This window comes from Carcharodon carcharias, chromosome 1 (assembly GCF_017639515.1).
Source record: "Carcharodon carcharias isolate sCarCar2 chromosome 1, sCarCar2.pri, whole genome shotgun sequence".
NCBI lineage: Eukaryota > Metazoa > Chordata > Chondrichthyes > Lamniformes > Lamnidae > Carcharodon > Carcharodon carcharias.
Window position 1 is genome coordinate 5,976,352 of NC_054467.1, and position 20,380 is coordinate 5,996,731.

Consider the following 20,380-nt stretch of genomic DNA (forward strand, 5'->3'; position numbering starts at 1 on the left):
AAAAATCTCCGACAGCAATTAAAACCATAAGGAATGAGACTTCACATCTGGAAGAGTTGATTTTCAGTGGTAAGAGAGGTTATCTGGCAGTTACTTACACTTCTCAGCACATCAACAGGGTACATGGACTGAAACTGACAAGACTTCACTTTCTGTGCCAGGTTTCGCTTGCCAATACAATAACTTCAGGCCTTTCATGCATTTCAATGATGAGCCAGACAATGAAATACTGATTTTTGCAAAGCTAACTGCGTTTAACTTATTTAAATTTAAATGCTATAGGTTTGATTAGAGCACTTATTAAAGTGTTTATTTCTCCTCCTATCATAGAATTGGCTCTTGATGCATCTGCTTTAAAGAAAGAAACTACCATAGTAGACAAACTCGCAGAGGAATACTCCAAATCCACCTATTACAGTGAAATAATGTCTGAATTAAAGAAGCTGTCTCAGGGAAAAGATGAAAATCCTGTGTCAGATTCTAGGAGGATTACGTATACAACATCATTCTTTCACCAACTGAAATGGGTGACTAAACGATCCTTCAAAAACCTCCTTCGGAATCCCCAGGCTTCAATTGCTCAGGTAAAATGGAATTGCTCCACTGTTTTAGTGACGCTGAAACTCAAAGTAAAGAAATTGCTCTCACTTACTCTCTGTTTTTTCTGATTAAGTAGAGCTTTTTACAAAAATAAAGGAGGAAAGAGTTGTATTTATATAGAGTGCCTTATCAGATAGTACAAAATCTCAAAGCACTTCACCTGAATTGTTTTGAAGCACAATCAGTGTCCTTACGTCGGCAAACATGGTATAGCGAGGCAGCCAATCAAATGAAAGACTTGCTTTTTTTGTTGAAGTTTGAAATTGAGGGAGAAACATTGGCCAGAAGACTGAGAACTCCCTGATTTTCTTTGAGCAGCTTCTGTGGGATCTTTTAGCTTCTACTTGGAGAGGCAGGTGACTCCTCATTTTAAAGATCTTGTCAAAAGTGCACCAGCTTCCTGAGTACTGCCACTGAACTGTCTGTCACTGTAGCCCATGTGCTCAAGCCTCTGAAATAGGGCTTGAACCCACAACCTTCTGAGTTAAAGGGTAAGAATGCTACCCACTGAGGTGAGTCAACACTTGTGATGGTCACTGAGCAGATGAGAAGAAGAGAACGAGAAAAAGCACAATTGAAGTAAAGAATTGGGATGTAGCTATTAAAGCCTGAGAGGGGATATTAACAGTGGTGAAGTAAATAGTGGAGGTGGAAAGGTTTCCTAAGTGTTATTAATGTACACATGGAAACAAACTCATTATAATAGAGGTTGCTGCTAAGAGGCAACATGTAAGTAATGAACAGAGGGGGCAAAGGTTGGAGCCCTGGAGTATAACAAAGGTGACATTGTAGGAGGAGTAGCAATGGGTAAAATTGGAACCCAGAAAGAGTATTGTGACGATGGTGGAGGAGAGCTGTTGGGGAAGGGGAAATGTTTAGTGGCAGTGAAAGCAGGGAGGTAAAGGAGGCTTACAGCTAAAGTAAATTGTACAGTAGGGTGCCCTCTTGAGTTGAGAGTACTAAGTATTAAATTCTGGAATGGCTAAGAGTCTGATATTGTATGGACTGCCTGAGCTTGGCGTGCTCCTTACAATCTTGGCCTGGCCTTGACCTACTCCCCAGTAAGTGAGATCAACGCATCAGAGGAAGAGAGGCCCATGATTAAAGTTAGAGTGCCAAGTCAGGCATTGGACAATGAACAGCAGCCCACAGCAAAGCACAGGGTGTGTAAAAGTTATCAGTGGGCAGGATGGGAGAGTGTACTTGAATTGCTGAAAAGATCATCAGCAGGAAGAGACCTCAACAATTCAACCCAATAGATCAATCAGTGTCTCAGAAGTGGCTGCATTTAATGATGCCAATATTCATGACCAATATGGAGATGATTTAGGCATTTCCCCATCAGTGACACTTGGAGACCTCACTGCTGTGAGTGACTGAGATTGATCTTACAACATTTTATTTTCATTATTCTTCCGTGGGATGTAAGTGTTTTTTGGCAAGACCAACATTTGTTGCCCATCCCTAATTGTCCTTAAACTGATTGACTTGCTCGGCCATTTCAGAGGGCATTTAGAAGTCAACCACATTGCTGTGGATCATGAGTCATACACAGACCAGACTGGGTAAGGACGGCAGATTTCCTTCCCTAAAGGGCATTGGTGAACCAGATGGGTTTTTACAACAATCAATGATAGTTTCATGGTCACCATTACTGAGACTAGCTTTCAGTTCCAGGGATTTATTAATTTGAATTCAAACTCCACCAGCCTGGGCCTCTGGATTACTATTCCAGTGACATTATTGCGATGCCACCGTCTACCCCCAACATTATTTGTATTATGTAACTATCCTCCACTCACTCTATGTACCTGACAAAATGATCCTGCTTTATTTTTGTGATCGGGAGATTTTGCTGCAGCTTATAGAGACTTTCTGAGTGGACTCTCAGGGTGAAATTGATCCATACTGGCAGCATGAACCAGGCGCCTGTTATATATTGGAAAACATTGGCAAGATTTTTAACTTTGAACCAAGTCTAACCATCAGGAAACGAGTCTTCAAGAAGAGGTTTTGAGCTATCATTCTGTGAGCTTTGGTGGAAAGCAGATTAGGCGCGATGAGAAATCAGCTGCTGTTTCAGCAGACAGGTTTCACAGCCTCTGTCCGCTGTGTAATGAGCTCTCTGCCATGGGTCCTGCCATAAATCCCGGCCTGCCTCCGACTCATTGGGGCGGGATTTCCTGACCCCTCCCACCGGAGGGATCTTCCGGTCCTGCCAAAGTCAACAGAGATTTGGATGACTCACCGCAACCGCCACAGGGGAAATCTGCTGTGGTGGGGCCTGAAAATCCCAGCCGTTGAGTGAGACAGCGGCATCAATAGACGCCGTGTAGAAAATGGCGATTCAGGGCAGTAGAGCAGTAATTTTGGATCAGTAAGTTTGGGGTGTGGCAGGGAGGGGCTATATAAATGCAAATCTGTCTTTCCTTGAGTTTAGCACTCCCCTCGCATTAGCACTGACTTGAGCACCGACTGATTTTAATGTCCTTGCTTGAATTCAAATTTCAGCGTTTACAAGTTCCATGGCACTGTGTAATTATTGTACAGCAAACTGTTACTGAGTAAACTAAGGTGATTCTTGGTTGAAGAAGTGCAATAGTGGGGAGCGCTGGGGTCTATGCCCCTTTTTAAGGGAGGGAAGGGTCAATATGCTGGAGTTGCACCTCCTGATGGGTTATCCATTGGAAAGTGTTTGGAATGTATGTGCAATGTCATCAAGCAGAGGTGGGACCAATATCAGCTGTGGTGTTTCCAAAGCTCTTTTCCTTGGCTTAGACATGCACTCATGTGAGGCACCAGAAAGCAGCCCAATTGGACGAGCCCACCAAAACGTTCATCTTTTTAATTCTTCCAGTGGGTGTGGGCATCACTGGCAAGGCCAGCATTTGTTGCCCATTCCTGATTGCTGAAAGTCTGGGGTCACATGTCGGCCAGACCAGGTAAGGACAGCAGATTTCCTTCCCTATAGAACATTAGTGAACCAGATGGGTTTTTACAACAATCGACGGCAGTTTCGTGGCGCCTTTACTGAGACTAAGGCCGGGGATTTTCCGGTCCAGCCAGCAATGGGCATCGTCACGGATGGGATGGGAAAATTTTCCCGCCCCTCCCACGACCATGCCCACCGTTGGTGGGACTGGAAAGTCCTGCCCTAACTTCCAATTCCAATTAAATGTTTAATTATTCTTAATCAATTTTTCTCATTTCATTAGATGCTGGTTGTAATTTTCTTGGGGCTGATTGTGGGAGCCATATTTTTTGGAGTGCCTGATGATTTGGCAGGAATTCAGAACAGGTTGGTATAACTTCACAGATTGCACCACTTAATTGAAACATCTAAGTCTCTCCGAGGAACATGATAGATGATTGGCTAGCATAATAACAACAAAAATAATTTACATTTATGAAGCACCCTCAATGTAGCGAGCTGCATAGGAGAATTATCAACAATACTTGACATTGAGTCATTATTCTAATCCTTTATTTTGTTAACCAAGAATATGTTAACAGTATAATCCAGTGCATATGTGATGGGCCGAATGGCCTCCATCTGCATCATAACAGTTCTGTGATAATTATCTTAATTAACTTTTAAAAAATATAACCGCACATTGTGAGCATCACTTCATTGCAATATTTAAACCAGATGGATTTTGATAAACATGTCCACACAGCAGCAAAGTTCTGATGGCAGCAACACCCTGGAGTAACAGGTTGTTCACATCAGAACTGAGGGGCTACCGTGCAGGTATGTTACTTTAACATGCCAATGACTCAAGTACCTTTGACTGTACAACCACAAGTTGATGAATGTCACCAGAAAATGTATGACTGTTGTGGTATACTGGTTAGAATTCAGAGCTTTCCCTGCTGTTGTCCAGGTTCGATTCCACTTCCAAGTCAAATTCAGATTCCAAACTAATTTTGTTATGTTAAACTTACATAAGACCCTAGATCTTCCCTAGCTCGAATATTGGGCTGGATTTTCCTGGCCTCGTGGATACAGGATTAGAGGGGGAGCCAGGAAAAATAGGGGGGAGCCACATTGGGATGACTGCCCGATTCCATTCCAGCAGTTGGAGGACTTGCCCGGCTCAGGCTAATAATCGGATTGGCTGACCAGTTCCTGGAGGCCAATTTAGGGTTGCTCAAGCCCCAGTTAGGGACAATTTTACGGCACCGCCCAAACTTTCCCATTGGTGGAGCTAACCTTGCTGGCTGTGGAGGCTGCCAACTGCTTGGATGTGGCCTCCCTATGGCAGGCCAGGCTATCAGAGCTGGAAACCTCATGTCCCAATGACGGGGTCGCGTGGGCAAAAGGCCACAGTCACTGCAGCATCTGATGCTGCGGATGGGTTTCCCTTCAACCTGACCGACTTCAGGGCTCTTTAGTGCAGCCCCTCTGCACTGGCCAGCGATGGTGCCTCCATGTTGAGGCGCCCTCGCCATCTCTGATGTGCCTCAGCAGCGCCCAGTTCTCCCCGTGGGCTTGCCAAGGCCCCAGAGCTGCCGGTTCTGTGAATGGGCTTCCAGCCTCCGGCACCCGCCTGCCATGCCTCCCCGAGGATTGAGCCCCCGGCATGTGTGAGCTCAGGACCCCCATTTGGTGCCAAAGCTGTCAGGAGAATGCTGCCCGGTGTCGCTAGACTTTAGGAAAGACGTGAAGGCTTTGCAGAGGATGCAGAGGAAGTTTAGATTCCACAGACGAGGATTACAGACTGGAGAAAGTGGAATTTTTTTTCCCCCTTAGACCAGGGAAGGCTACGAGGAGATTAGATGGAGGTGTTTAAAATCATGAAGGGTTTAGAACAAAACTAAATTGTTTCCCACGGCTGATAGGTCAGTAACCAGAGGACACAGACTTGAGGTGATTGGCAAAAGAACCAGAAGTGAAATGAGGAAATACTTCTTTATTCAACAAGTGCTTAGGATTTGGAATGTGCTATTTGATAGGGTGATGGATACAGATTCAATGATAGTCTTCAAAAATAATTGAATAAAAGAGAGAAAATTGCAGGGATATGTGGAGTGATTGGGAAGGGGGGTAAGTGGAACTGCTTTGCTCTTCAAAAGAGCCATTGCAACCTTGATGGGCCAAATGGCCTCATTCTGTGCTGCATGACTCCATTAACTCTGAAAAGATTTTTCCTGCCCTCTTGTTCTACACCACTCATATTTAATCTTGTACCTCTGGCCCCTCATTTTGACCCTTCAGCTACTAGAATCAGCTGGATCTGAATCAGTGATATGCACGGTGAACAGGAGTGACCCCAGAAGTGAACCCTGTGGATACCACTAACCACCCAATCATTCTGGACAAAGGCCCTTCAACCTGATGCAGCCATGTCAGAGCGGCTCTCTCGCTTCAGTCAAAATGTTGTGGGTCCAAGTCCTACCCCAGGAACTTAAGCCCAAACATCTAGGTTGACCCACCAAAGGGAGCTCTGCACTGTTGGAGGTGCTGTCTTCCAGATGAGACATTAAACCAAGACATTATTTTGAAGAGGAAGCAGGGCAGTTATCCTGGTGTCGTGGCCAATGTTTGCCCCTCAACCAACGTCATTAAAAAAAATAGGTTGTCTGGTCATTATCACATTGCTGTTTGCAGGAGATTGCTGTGTTCAAATTGGTTGCCGTGTTTCCTACAATAGTGACAACATTGAATTTCATTAACTTAGTGCTTTAGGATCCTGAGGGTAGGAAAGGCTCTGTAGAATCATAAGTCACAGGAAACACAGTAAGATCTTACTTTCTGTTTTCTCCCTTCAAACCAAAGTTTAATCCAGTTTGTTATTCTCTCCCCATTTTTATAGAAGATGATGGGATGAAGTTTGACTTGAACAAGATGAGGAAGCAAAGCAGAAAGATCCTAAATCTTAATGGTCACTATATTGACACATTGATTAAATGTGAGAGATTTAGAACAGGGAGCAAGGGAAACCTCTTCACATAACGAGTTCATAGCATCATGGAACAGCATTGCACAGAAGGAGGCCATTCGACCCATCAAATCTACACTGGCTGTTTTGAAGAGCAAACCAGTTAGGCCCAATTAAAAGGGATTCTAATGTGAGAAATGGAAATATCAGACCTGGTACAATAGGTGATGTTGTTATGAGGTTAAAATTAAGGCAGAGGATTATTTTGCTCTGTATCCAACCCAGTTTCTACTTGACCCAAATACCAGCAACAAGCTAGTGGTGATCTCTTCCTATCAAATTGACTTTACTGAAGGTTAACTGCTAGTCTTAAAAAAATCTTGGTGCGTTCAGTCTACAGTTGATGCTAGCTGAATAGCATTGGGAATTGATATCACAAGGACATTGTAAAAGCATCTGTATATATTTGTAAAGAGTTGAACTCAGGGGCTAAGCATCTTGGCTTACTTATCAGCTATGTCAATTCACAAATTCTGTTGATGACAATGTGTTTGGCTGCAGAAATGCATTCTTTCTTAATTGTATATCTTCTCAATATACTACTAGTAGCCATTCAATAATGTCTTTAGATAGGACCTCCTAACTGTGAGATATCCCTACCCTTGTTAGCAATAGACCCTGACTATAGAGGGAGATGATGGTGTAGTGATATTGTCACTGGACAAATAATCCAAAGGCCCAGGTTAAAGCTCTGGGGACATGAGTTCAAATCCTTGTAGCTGCTAGAATTTAAATTCAGTTAAAAGTTAGTCTCAGTAATAGTGGCTGGTTCACTAATGTCTTTTAGGGATCAAAGGAAATCTGTCAACCTTACCTGGTCTGGCTACAATTAACTCCAGACCCACAGCAATGTGGTTGACTCTTAACTGCCCTTTGAAATGGCCTAGCCATTCAAATCAGGGGCAATTAAGGATGGGCAACAAATGGTGGCCTTGCCAGCGACACCCACATCTCGTGAAAGAATAAAATATTAAAATTAAATCCAACTGATACAGAAGACCTTTCTTGTGATTATTTTCTATTCGGGTGCCCAATCTTTGGATATCATTTTGCTTCATAGTTTAATATCTTGAGCGCTCTTTCTTGTAATACATTGACATTGTATTATTAGGTGTTTAGTTCTATTGGCAAGAATATTATTTCTGTGCTCAAGCTGTTTTACATTTGCTGTTTACCCTCCTATTATCTCTAGACTTGACTATTCCAGTGTTCTCCTGGTCACCTCCAACCTTGCCCCCTCCATATACTTGAGCATATCCAAAATTCTGCTGCCCATATCCTAACTCACATCAATTCTCATTCACTCATCATCCCTGTGCTCACTGGTTTCCATTGGTTCCTGATCTGGCAGCTCTTCAATTTTAAAAATTCTCTTCATGGCCTCTCTCCTCCAACACCCTTGAGATTTCTACACCCCTCCAGATCTGGCTTCTTGTGAATCTGTGTTACCTGTGCCGCACCACTGATGGCTGTGCCTTCAGCTACCTGGGCCTTAGTCTCAGGAATTCGCTCTCTTCCCTCTGTCTCCTCCTTTAAGTCGCCCCTTAAAAATGACCTCTTGAGCCAAGCTTTTGGTCACATGTTCTGATTATCTCTGTGTTGGATTTTGTCTGAATCGCTCCTGTGCTAGGTTAAGGCACTATATAAATGCAAGTTGTTTTTGATGTGGCACTGGGCGAAATCTGGAATAAGTAACATCGACTCATGGTAATTTCTGCTTTCTTACAGAGCAGGTGCAATGTTCTTCATGATCAACATTCAGTGTTTCAGTAGCCTATCTATTGTTCAGCTGTTCATCCCAGAAAAGAAGATTTTCATGTAGGTGATAACTTTGATTTTCTGACATTAAATGCCAAACCCATTCTGTTTGCCTGTAATTAGAATTGTGATGAAAATCTATTTGCAGAAGACAAATATTCAGTGTCGAAGCTCCTAGTCAAAGCTCAAAGATGTGCTCCAGATACCATGTGTGAGCTGGGCACACAGCATTTTGGAATTAAAATCTTACTATTTATAGAATGAATTTCTTTTAGTTAACATCAGTCTCTTTCATTTCTAAAATTGAAATTTTAATTGCGTAATCTACTTATCATTCCATATGACCAAATTATAATTCCTCACATTGAACAGCATCACTTAAATTGGGGAAAAGCGGGATCTGAGAGATCATGGTGCTATCGTTATAATTTTTGAAATATCCTATCATACCACGTGAGTGTCGCTGGCAAAACCAGCATTTGCTGCCTATCCTTAATTGTCCTTGAGAAGGTGGTGGTGAGCCTCCTGCTGGTGATCCAGGTGACTGTATTTCTTAGATTTTTGATTGACAATGGGGCTCAAGGATTCTGGAGAACAGACAAGAAAGTGGAGTTAAGGCCACAATTGGAGCAGCCAGGATCTTATCGAATGACAGAGCAGGCCCGATGGACCGAATGGCCTACTCTTGCTGCTAATTCTTGTGTTCTTGTTTTCTAAGCATCCTCATTTCTAAATTTCAATGCCCAGTAATTGGCTAATTTAATTGACATGACCAGGGTAATCAGGTGGTTAAAGTAAATTAAATAGTGGCCTCCATTTAAAACTGGATCTTTCTTTGTGTACTTTCTTCACCTCTAAGTCTTACACTTGCAAAAATTTGAGTACAATTAACAAGATTTCTAATAGAGTAGGAACCATCATTATTCCCAGAGAGAATCACATTATCCCCAAAGATTTCTTTCCATCATGAGACTGAATGCTGCATTGTACTTAAGGAACTCGTTCGTAAATGTCAATCCCAGTATCACCATAATTTGAAATGGAATGTGAATCACAAACATGCTCTCCTATCCATGGGAATTACCTGCAAGCAGTCCGTGTCCGTATGCAGCAAGACCTGGACAATATCCAGGCCTGGGCTGATATGTGGCAAGTAACATTCACGCCACACAAATGCCAGACAATGATCATCTCCAACAAGAGAGAATCTAACCATCGCCCCTTGACATTCAATGGCATTACCATCGCTAAGTCCTTCCCTATCAACATCATGGGGGTTACCATTGACCAGAAACTGAACTGGACTAGCCATATAAATACTGTGGCTGCAAGAGCAGGTCAGAGGCTGGGAATTCTGCAGATAGTAACTCACCTCCTGACTCCCCAAAGCCTGTCCACCATCTACAAGGCACAAGTCAGGAGTGTGATGGAATACTCTCCACTTGCCTGGATGAGTGCAGCTCCCACAACATGCAAGAAGTTCAACACCATCCAGGGCAAAGCAGCCCCATTTCATTGGCATCCTATCTACAATTCACTCCCTCCACCACTGACGCACAGTAGCAGCAGTATGTACCATTGACAACGTGCACAGCAGCAATTCACCAAGGCTCCTTTGACAGCACCTTCCTAACCCCCATCCTTTACCACCCAGAAGGACAGAGGCAGCAGACACACAGGAACACCACCACCTGCAAGTTTCCCTCCAAGTCACACACCATCCAGACATGGAAATATATTGGCCGTTCCTTCACTGTCGCTGGGTCAAAATCCTGGAACTCCCTCCCTAACAGCACTGTGGGTGTACCTACACCACGTGGACTGCAGCGGCTCAAGAAGGTGGCTCACCCCCACCTTTTTGAGGGTAACTAGGGATGAACGATAAATGCTGGTTAGGCTGGCTGGCTGGGCAACAGCCCCCCATCCTGTGAAAGCATCAAAAAAGTTAGGGGTTTAGCCCAGTGCAATGTTTGATGAAAGAAAGATTTGTATTGAGGCTGGCAACTTTCAGTGGGTGGGACCTCCGCCCCTAGGGTCCTTGATCCCAGAGATGGGCTGCTGCTATCCAGTTAAGTGCGGGTGTGGCCTTTAATTCAGCGGGCCTTGACGAAAAGAGAGAATGCGGGGCTCTCAGCAGCTATTTTTTTGCTAAAATTTTCTTTATTTATAAAATATCAAAAAGCACATTACAAACATTTCGAAAAGGCCTTCACAGTGAAATGATATTCAAATCATCTACATAAATCATGCTGCACTCTGAGGTGCTTTAACTCAATTGTCATGTGTGTAATATTTACTGTGTACATTTAATGCGAGTCGTACATCCCGAGGGGGGTCTATAGAAGTTGCAGCCCCCTGGTGCACTATGGTTGAAAGGTCTTAGACAACGACCTTTCCCTATTGTGCCTCTGCAGCCCCTGCCCCAGGCTTTAGTGCGTCCCTCAGCACATAGTCCCGGGGCCCTCGCCAGCTCTCCAGCCGGTGGGTGAGACCCCCATCTCTTCCTTTAAATACTGCCCAGAGAAATGATCTCCTCTGGTGGGAACGTACACAGTAAAATAAGTCTTATCTATCTCCGATCCTTGCTCATAGTAATTTGATGCTATTGTTGTGGCGATTTTATTTTATTTACAGACATGAATATATCAGCGGATACTACAGAGTAAGTTCATACTTCATAGCAAAGTTATCTGTTGACCTGATAACCATGAGAGCAGTACCAGCCATTGTATTTGCAATTACAACCTACTTCCTGATAGGTGAGCAACAGAATTTCATCTTTATTGAGTCTTGAGCTTCCAAGGGCAAGGTAATTTTAGCGAGCATAAAGCGAACATGGGGGAGTGATCTGATTGAGGTTTTTAAGATGATTAAAGGGTTCACTGGGGCAGACAGAGAGAAACTATTTCCTCTGGTGGGGGGTGGGGTTGGGGGTGGGGGTTGGTGGGGGGGGTGGGGGGGGGGGAGCGGTAAGAGTCTAGAACAAGAGGGCAAACCTTAAAATTCGAGCCAGGCCATTCAGGGGTGAAGTTAGGAGGCACTTCTTCACACAAAGGGGAGTGGAAATCTGGAAGGCTCTCCCCCAAAAAGGGTGTAGATGCTGGGAGTCAATTGGAAATTTCAAAACTGAGATTGATAGATTTTTGTTAGGCAAGTGTATTAAAGGTTGACGAATTGACGTGGGCAGATGAGCTTAAGATGCAGATCAGCCATGACTTAAACTGAATGGCAGACAAGTCTCCAGGAGGTGAATAGCTTTATCCTGTTCCAATGATCTTATCCTCCTCTGCCAGACTGCTTGAAGTTGGGGGCACTTGTAGAATGTAGAGTATGGCAAACCCGCTAACTGCCCGCTTGGCCCGGCCTGTCTCCCATTGGTGGCAATGGAAGTGTTTGGCAGCCTGCCTGCCCTTGGGCTTATTGAGGCCCCTAAGTGGCCAGTTAATGGCCACTTAGGTGCCTCATCCCACTCTTGCCGCTATATTACCCATAGCAGGACAAGGCCCATGCCAAGCGGGAAGCCTGCGAGCTTTTACTGCACGGGCTGATGTCGGGCAAGTAGGGGGACATTCTGGTACCATAGCATCAGGGGCAACAGCCCTCCCCCATGTTCATACATTCCCCTTTAACCCTCCCTCTGGCCTCCCCATTCCCCTTGCTGCCAAAAATGCGAAAACTTATCTTCAGTCTGGCCTCCATAACCTCCTGTTTGGGGACTGACTGTAGTCCCAGCGATGGCCACCACTCGAATCTGGTGCTGCTGGCACTACAGAGCTGCCAGCCAATTGGATTGTGGGACTTCCTCTCCAAATGGAGGGGTGGAGATCTCACCCTGAGCCAACTAATGCCCCATCAAGCGTAAAATGGCTGCAGGGCAGCTGGCTTTTTTTGTGGGCAGGCTGCCAACCGGCTTTTTAGCTGGGAGGGGGGAGACATGGTGCCCTGTAAAATCCAGCCCTATGTTCCGATTATCGATAAAGTACGTTTATTAAAAATGAGCAATGGGGAATCAAACCTCTGCCAGTGGGTACATCATTAGAGTGTCCAAGGACCAAGCCTAGTCCAACCCTGGCCATAAATGGGGTAAATCATTTCAAAGTGAGAAGAGGATAATCTACCTTTGTCATTTGTATCAAAAACAGAAGGGGAAAATCGAACAGTGATTGAAAGCTCCATAATGGTATTAATTCAACAACAGACATAGTAAAATAGCATAATTGGAAAGCTGAACAGATGTTTTGCTCAGACACTAGACTAGACCTAACTTCTGGTTACCACTCTTGTGTCTGCTGGTATAGGAATATTTCAAATATAGTACAAACTCAGGGAGGTGGTGGTAAAATGTACATTGGTAACAGCAATGTGTGTGTAGGATATTAAAGCTAATACTTTAAGCAACACAAAGATTTTTTTAAGGAAATATTGTTTAAAATTATCACATGTAAACTTAAAGTCATTAAACAAACAACATTTAAAGCCTGAGATTCAGCAACCATATAGCATGTCAGACTGCCTTAGTGAATAAAAGATAAATAATTCATAACCCTGTTTGTTAAAAATAGTTCAGGCGACACAGAACAAATCTTCCCCAAAATCTTACCTTTCTGTTAGATGCAATTCTTCGTTTCAGATAGAATCTGACACAGCATTGTAGAACACGATAATGGTGTAATTTTATAACTTATAAAATATATTTGTAGTTGATTTGGCAGACCACAATTTGATTGTCGCTTTGAAAATTATATTTTATGTTTCAGGATTCAAGTTACAACCTGTTGCCTTTTTCATCACAATGCTGACATTGATCCAAGCGTCTATTACAGCTTCATCTCTGGGACTGGCCATTGCGACTGGACAGGACAACGTAGCAGTTGCCAACCTTTATATTAATGTTATATTTATTCTCATGATTGTACGTTGCATCTATTTGATTTTTGTTTACTCTTGTGTCATCAGATGCCTCCCTAGCCTCACCCAACCCTATCTCTGTAATCCCCTCCAGTCCTATGACCCACCCAGATATTTATGCTCCTCAATTCTGGCCTCTAGAGTCTCCCCGATTTTCATCACTTCATAATTAGCGGCTGTGCCTTCAGATGCCTGGGCGCTAAGCTCTGGAATTCCCTCCCGAAACCATTCCTCCCCTCTCCTCTTTTAAAAATGATCCTTAAAAACACACTTCTTTGACCAAGCTCCTGGTACCTGTTCTAATTTCCTCCTTTGTGGCTCGGTGTCAAATTTTGATAATTCACCCTCTGAAGTAGCTTACAAACTTGTGCTACAGGTACCGGACCCCTTATCCAGTGTCCCAAAATCTGGAAAGACCCAAGGACCAGCCACGTTCAAAACTGGCAACACTCCCACCCTGGAAACTACTGTACAATCCCCATCAGGCATTGCTGTCCATTACATCTTTTATTAATGAAAGGTCGATTTACAGGATTCCATTGATGGCCCCAAACCTGATTATATTCACCCCCACTGCCCCCCCCACCCCCACCCATTAGTTGGTTCTTTTACTGTTTATCTTTAAATTTAAAAGGTTTATTGCATGTGAAGCGTTGGTGGTGGAGGGGTAACTTCCAGTACGCTGCATATCCGGTGGTAGTGTGCTGATTCCCTCGCTCTTTGGGTCTGGCCTTATTTATTTCATAAAGGCAAAATACTGCGGATGCTGGAAATCTGAAACAAAAACAAAAAACGCTGGAAAAGCTCAGCAGGCCCGAGTTCACGGGTGCTGTCAGACCTGCTGAGTTTTTCCAGCATTTCTTATTCATTTCATATTGGGGATTAACGGTGGAAGCCAGCCTGGTCCATCCCTCACCTCCGCCACCCACCCCCCCAACCCCCCGCCCCTTTCACCACCTCCTGGTCTGGCTCAGCAGAGAAATCAGCTCAGATTTAAGTTTTAATTAATTCTTATCCAGAAAATCCCTGTGTCTGGGCACATGTCCAGTCTCCAGCTTCCTGGATACAGGGTCTGGCCTGTACTAACTTCCAGTTGTTGTTTTAATACATGCCAGTGGGGTTTCTTTTTTGTCATGCAGATGTTTCCCAGCAGATTCTATGCTTTCCACATACAAAAGCCACTGAGCCAATAAAAAAAAAAAGAAATGGTGGAAAAACACAGGTCTGGCAGCAACTGTGGAGAGAAAAGCAAGAGTTAACGTTTCGGGTTGACGACCCCCGTCAGTTAGAACCCTCATCGGAACCTTCATTAGTTCAGCTGAAAGGTCCACTTGACCTGAAATGTGGACTGGGATTTTCCAGCCCCTCACGCTGGTGGGATCTCCCGGTCCCGCCGATGTGAACGGCGGGTTTCAACAGCTCGGCGGGGGCTGGCGAATTCCGGCTGTTAACTCTCGTTTCTCTCTCCGCAGGTGCTGCCTGGCCTGCTGAACATTTCCAGCACTTTTTGTTTTTATCTCAGGTTTCCAACATCTGTGGTATTTTGCGATTGCGTCAGCCGTGAGCCAGTGGTTGTAAAAACCCCATCGCGGTAAAGTAGTAACGGATGCCAAGCTGTACACTATTGTGTAAAGCCCGATAGCCACAAGGCTCAGACACAAGTGGCCCAGGCGTGAATCAAAGGACAGGATTTTCCAGTCCTGGCCACTAGTGGGATCTTACGGGTCCCGCCAAAGTCGATGGACTTTTGGCTGGGTCGCCGCATCCGCCGTGGGAGAACCGGCCGGAAAGTCCCGGTCAAAGTCCTGGGCCAAAATCTTCGGCTCGGCGTGCGGGGGTGGTGCCCCGTGTCATTTCTGTGCCTCGGGGAGATTTCTGCGCTCTTTTGCGTGCATGTATGAAAGAGCGCAGGCCCCGACTCTCCCTCCTCCACCCCCGCCCGCACAGGGAGCGCACAGCTTAATTGGCCCGCCCACGTAAAATGGTGGTGCGCAGCCGATTGCGGGCAGCTAACGGCTGTCTGCCCGCCCGCTCCCACATAGCCCCCCCACCCCCCACAACAGGGAGAAAATTCTCCCCCTGAAGATATACGGCAGGATTCTCATTTTACCATTACTGGGTCCCAACATCTGCACCTGAGGCCCAGTACAATTTCGAATGGCTGGCCAATCAGTGGCCAGTATGCATGCTCACTATCGGATTATGGATGGTGGAGGGCCAATAGGAGGCGTGGGAGATAGCGAGCCCCACCTAGATTTGGGTGCTGCCGGTGTGGATAGGGCAGGGGGGAAGGGCGTCCTCGGAAGACCTTGTAATGAAGTTGAAATTTATACGGGTCATACTGCCAGACTGCCACTTTGGAGATAGGATGCACAGGGCAGCCAGTGATTGCTACTATGGCCATCTAACCGGTGTGATCACGGGGGTAGAAGGGGGTTAAAGAAGGGATGCTGGCCTCTCCACCCTGATCTGTCTCCATTGATTAGCGGGTATTTGGTTACCTCAGGATGCCTAAAAATACATGCCTGAAAACCCCAGTCAGCATCTCTCCAGTGTCCCACCAATCCCCAAACCATCCACTTTTAAAATGGCCATGAGCCAGCTCCGTGAGCAATTTTGCAGCCCTCCCACCACTGGTCCCATCTCTGACCATGAATCAAGGGTTCTGCCCGTAGGGCTGAATCTTGCCTATGTCGGGTGGTCTGGGCGGGAATGGGCTGGTGCGGAGCCAGTCACCGCCTGCATGCCACCATTTTACATGGGGTGAGCCAATTAGGGCCCGCCCAGTGTAACGCGCGGCCGATGGCGCTCAGCGCAACCTTTGCGGGCGGGGGGGTAGGGAGGGAGGAGGGAGAGTCAGGGCATGCAAGCGGAAGAGCGCAGCAATCTCCCCGAGGCCAGGAGACTGAACAGATAATAAAAGTTTTTAAAAATTTAAAGTAAAAAAACTATTTAAACATGTCCCCTGGTGTGACAGTGTCACATGAGCTGCGACATGTTTGTGAAGTTTACCAAACTTATTCATTTTATTAAAACCTTCAGGAAACCTCATCCCGGCCCGTGGATGAGGTTTCCTGGAAAACGTGAAGGCTGCCTGGGCCTCTTCACCTGCCCCCCAGCCTTAAGGTCGGACAGGCAGTGTTGTCAACAACTTTAATTGGTTTTTTTAATGGCCTTAATAGGCCGTTGACAGATTGGCCAGTGCACAGCCGTCTCCAGCGCACGCCCACCAAACTAAACATCGAAATGACATCAAGCCACACACCCAACGTCATCCTGCATTATTTTACACATTGGGGTGTTGGGCCCACCCGCAGAAAGCAATATTCTACCCATAGAGTCAGTGGTGCAGTTTCTATATTATTTTTTCTATATTACTTTTTAGATTCGATTTAGAATGATTTTCATGAGCGGCAGCTGAGCGTTTTTTTTATATATATCATAATTTCCTCATGATCATGTATTGGGCATAATATTGTCACAAAGTCTACATCAATGGCAGCCAATGTGACCGGAATCTTGGGCTGTGTGCCCGTGTTAATGAGTTGTAATTTTCTCCAGATCTTTTCAGGCCTCTTGGTGAACCTGCCGAGTGTTGTAAACTGGTTGGCTTGGCTGAAGTATTTAAGTATCGCACGATATGGTTTCACAGTAAGTACCGTGGGATTACCATCTCTGTATAAAAAGAATGTGTAGATATAGAATCATACAGCACAGAAGGAGGTCATTGGGCCCATTGTGCCTGCGCTGGCTCTTTGAAAGAGCTATCCGATTAGTCCCAGTCCCTTGCTTTCTCCCCCCATAGTCCAACAAATTTTGCCTTTTGAAGTGTTTATCCAATTCCCTTTTGAAAGTTCCTATTGAATCTGCTTCCTCCTCCCTTTCAGACAGCGCCTTCCAGATCTCAACAGCTCACTGTGTAAAGAAAAAACTTCCCATCATCGCGCCCCCCATGCACCCCCCCCTGGCTTTTTTTCCAATTTTCCAAATCTGCCTACTCTGGTTATTGACCCTCCTGGAAGTGGAAACAGTTTATCATAATTTTGAATAATTCCTATTAAATCTCCCCTTAACCTTCTCTGCTCCAAGGAGAACAATCCCAGCTTCTCCAGCCTTTCCACATTAACTGAAGTCCTTCATCCCTGGAACCATTCTAGTAAATCTCCTTTGCACCATCTCCAAACCCTTGACATTCATTCTAAAGTGTGGTGCCCAGAATTGAATGCACTGCTCCAGCTGAGGTCTAACCAGGGATTTTTAAAGGATAACTTCCTTGTTTTTATGCTCTTGTCCCTATTCATAAAGATCCCACATGTTTCTTTTAACTTGCTTTATCAACTTTATCAGAGGCTAGGAATCCTGCGATGAGTTACTCACCTCCTGACTCCCCAAAGCCTGTCCACCATCTACAAGGCACAAGTCAGGAGTGTGATGGGATACTCCCCACTTGCCTGGATGAGTGCAACTCTCACAACCTCAAGAAGCTGGACACCGTCGAGGACAAAGCAGCCCACTTGATTGGCACCACATCCACAAACATTCACTCCCTCCACACGCACAGTTGCAGCAGTGTGTACCATCTACAAGATGCACTCCAGGAAATCACCAGGGCTGCTTAGACAGCACCTTCCAAACCTACGACCACTACCATCTGGAAGGACAAGGGCAGCAGATAGATGGGAACACCACCACCTGGAAGTTCCCCTCTAAGTAACTCACCATTCTGACTTGGAAATATATTGCCATTCCTTCACAATCCCTGGGTCAAAATCCTGGAACTCCCTTCCTAACAGCACTGCAGGTGTACCCACACCACATGGACTGCAGTGGTTCAAGAAGGCAGCTCACCACCACCTTGAGGGCAACTAGGGATGGGCAATTAATGCTGGCCCAGCCAACGAAGCTCACATCCCATGAATGAAATTTTTTTTAAAAACTTGTCCTACCACCTTCAAAGATTTGTAAATCTGAAGCCTAGGTCTCTCTGTTCCTGCATCCCTTTTAAAATTCAGTTCATAATGTATCTTTTCATACTTTCTTCTAAAATAAATCACTTCACAATTCTCTGAATTTCAACTGCATTTGCCTGCTCATTTCGCCAGACTGTCAATGTCCTCCTGAAGCACAAAACAGTTAAGATGCATATGGATCTGGGGTTTTACAAATAGAAGTGTAGAGTACAAAAAGAGGAAGTTATGGTGAACCTTGAAAGAACACTGGTTCTGCCTCAACTGCAGTATTGTCCAATTCTGGGCACCACACTTTAAGAGAGATGTAAAGGCCCTAGAGAGAATGCAGAAAAGGTTTATGAGAATGGCTCCAGGGAAGAGAGACTTCAGTTAAATGTCTCTGTAATGCTTAAATGCCTCTATCTCTCTAACGCCTCTATGTAGTCCAAAGAAAAAATTTTGTGCACAGTGGATGGTGCTCATAAAGGCTCTAATCCAACAGAAAGGCTGGATGTGACACCTCCTACTCCATGACAATGAATATTGATACATCAGCAGTCAGCATCTCCAAGCTGCTCTGGTATAAATTTTAATATGTCATATGGGTTTAATATGGAAGATAAATTTATAATAACTGAAGTTGTTCTCCTTAGAGCAGAGGAAATTAAGAGGAGAGTCAATAGAGGTGCTCAAAATCATGAAGGGCTTGATAAACGAGAAGAAACAGTTTCCAGGCATGATGGGCAAAATAACTAACCAGTGGATACGGATTTAAAGTTATTGACAAAAAAAAAACCAGAAGGGAGGTGAAGAGAATTTATTTTTACACAGTTACGATCAGGAATGTGTCGCCTGAAAGGGTGCTGGATGTAAATCCAATCTCTTTTGAAAATTGCGATTGAATAGTGGGAAAATGTTTTCAGGGGTTATGGGGAAAGAGCAGTGGAGGAATGGGATTAAATGGATAGCTCTTTCAAAGAGCCAGCAGAGATATGATGGGCTGAATGGTCTCCCGTGCTATATAATTCTATGAAGTAGACAAATAAGCAATCATGTGACCTATAGGCGAACTTTGGTGAAGCACATGATATTGAGTGGGCTCAGTAGATTCAGTACTTGGATCGGATGATTTCTTCTACCTTCTGACTTCTCAATTCTACTTGAGGTAAGAAAGTGCAAGGAATGTTTTTTTAACCCAATATGTTACTTTGGTTTTACACAGGCTCTACTGTTGAACGAATTTGTAGGTCTGAGTTTTTGCAACAGCTCTGAATCAGTATTTACTACCAATGGAAACAGCTGTAGCATACGTCCTGAACTGATAACGTAAGTTTAAAAAAAGACTTGCATATCAAAGAATATTTTCAGTTTAATGCCTCAAAGATTTATTGTATGCCACCATTTACATATGGAAATGCAGCTTTACCTTTTCAACACTCTCTACCTAATCCCCATTTCACCCCTTTTCCACTGTTGAACCCCCGACATGTGCTAGTGCATTCCAGAGGGAAGGAAATTGTAGGGTAAGAGGAAAAGTGAGAGGGGGTGGAGGAGGAGGTAAAGATGGTAGTAACATCGTGGGTCAGGGTAGCTTACAGAGCCATGAAGTGCTAGCAAGAGCTCAAGCATGGAGATCTCCCATGCACTCTGGTGGATGCACCAATTGAAGATCGGATCCTTTCCCATGAGCACACAGCAAGTGGAGAAAGGGAGGGGTGAACCCCTTTGTAGGTGGTGTCAGGCCCATTGGCTTTATCTATCTTTTCAGCTGGGGTTGGTCCATGAGATGAGACTGAGATGAGGGAAAAAGGGGAAAAATATCTTTACAAAGAAAGGTTGGAATTGTGATTGTACAGTTTAAGGATTTTTAAACGGTCATTGCTGACCATTCATAGAAGGACAAAGCACAGATGAACACTATTTTGCCCATCGTGCCTATGTCATCTCTTTGAAAGAGCTATCCAATTAGTCTCCCTCCTCTTTTTCCTGCAATTTTCTCCTCTTCAAGTATAATTTCCAGTAATCATTTTTACCACAATCGTAGGGACATCCTACGTTGGAAGCAGTTCGGCATATTCCTGGGATGAAGGGGTTGTCTTATTAAGGAAGGTTGAGCAGGCTGGGCCTATACTCACTGGAGTTTAGAAGAATGAGAGGAGATCTTGAAACATAAGGTTCTGGCATCCACCCTGACAAACCCCCTCAAAAGGATGTTTCCTCTTG

The 20,380-nt window shown here is 44.7% G+C and overlaps 1 protein-coding gene and 1 pseudogene across 1 annotated transcript in view; one reads left to right on the forward strand and one right to left on the reverse strand.

Moving 5' to 3' along the window:
* LOC121284976 (broad substrate specificity ATP-binding cassette transporter ABCG2-like) overlaps positions 1-20,380 on the forward strand; it is a 56,636-nt gene that overhangs the window by 28,424 nt on the left and 7,832 nt on the right. The window contains exons 9-15 of the mRNA XM_041201010.1: positions 331-584; positions 3,816-3,898; positions 8,271-8,360; positions 10,935-11,059; positions 13,058-13,212; positions 16,770-16,859; positions 19,380-19,433. Of these exons, the coding sequence (XP_041056944.1) occupies positions 331-584; positions 3,816-3,898; positions 8,271-8,360; positions 10,935-11,059; positions 13,058-13,212; positions 16,770-16,859; positions 19,380-19,433 (851 nt within the window). The remainder of the gene's footprint in view (positions 1-330; positions 585-3,815; positions 3,899-8,270; positions 8,361-10,934; positions 11,060-13,057; positions 13,213-16,769; positions 16,860-19,379; positions 19,434-20,380) is intronic.
* LOC121285887 lies at positions 4,265-4,449 on the reverse strand (annotated as a pseudogene).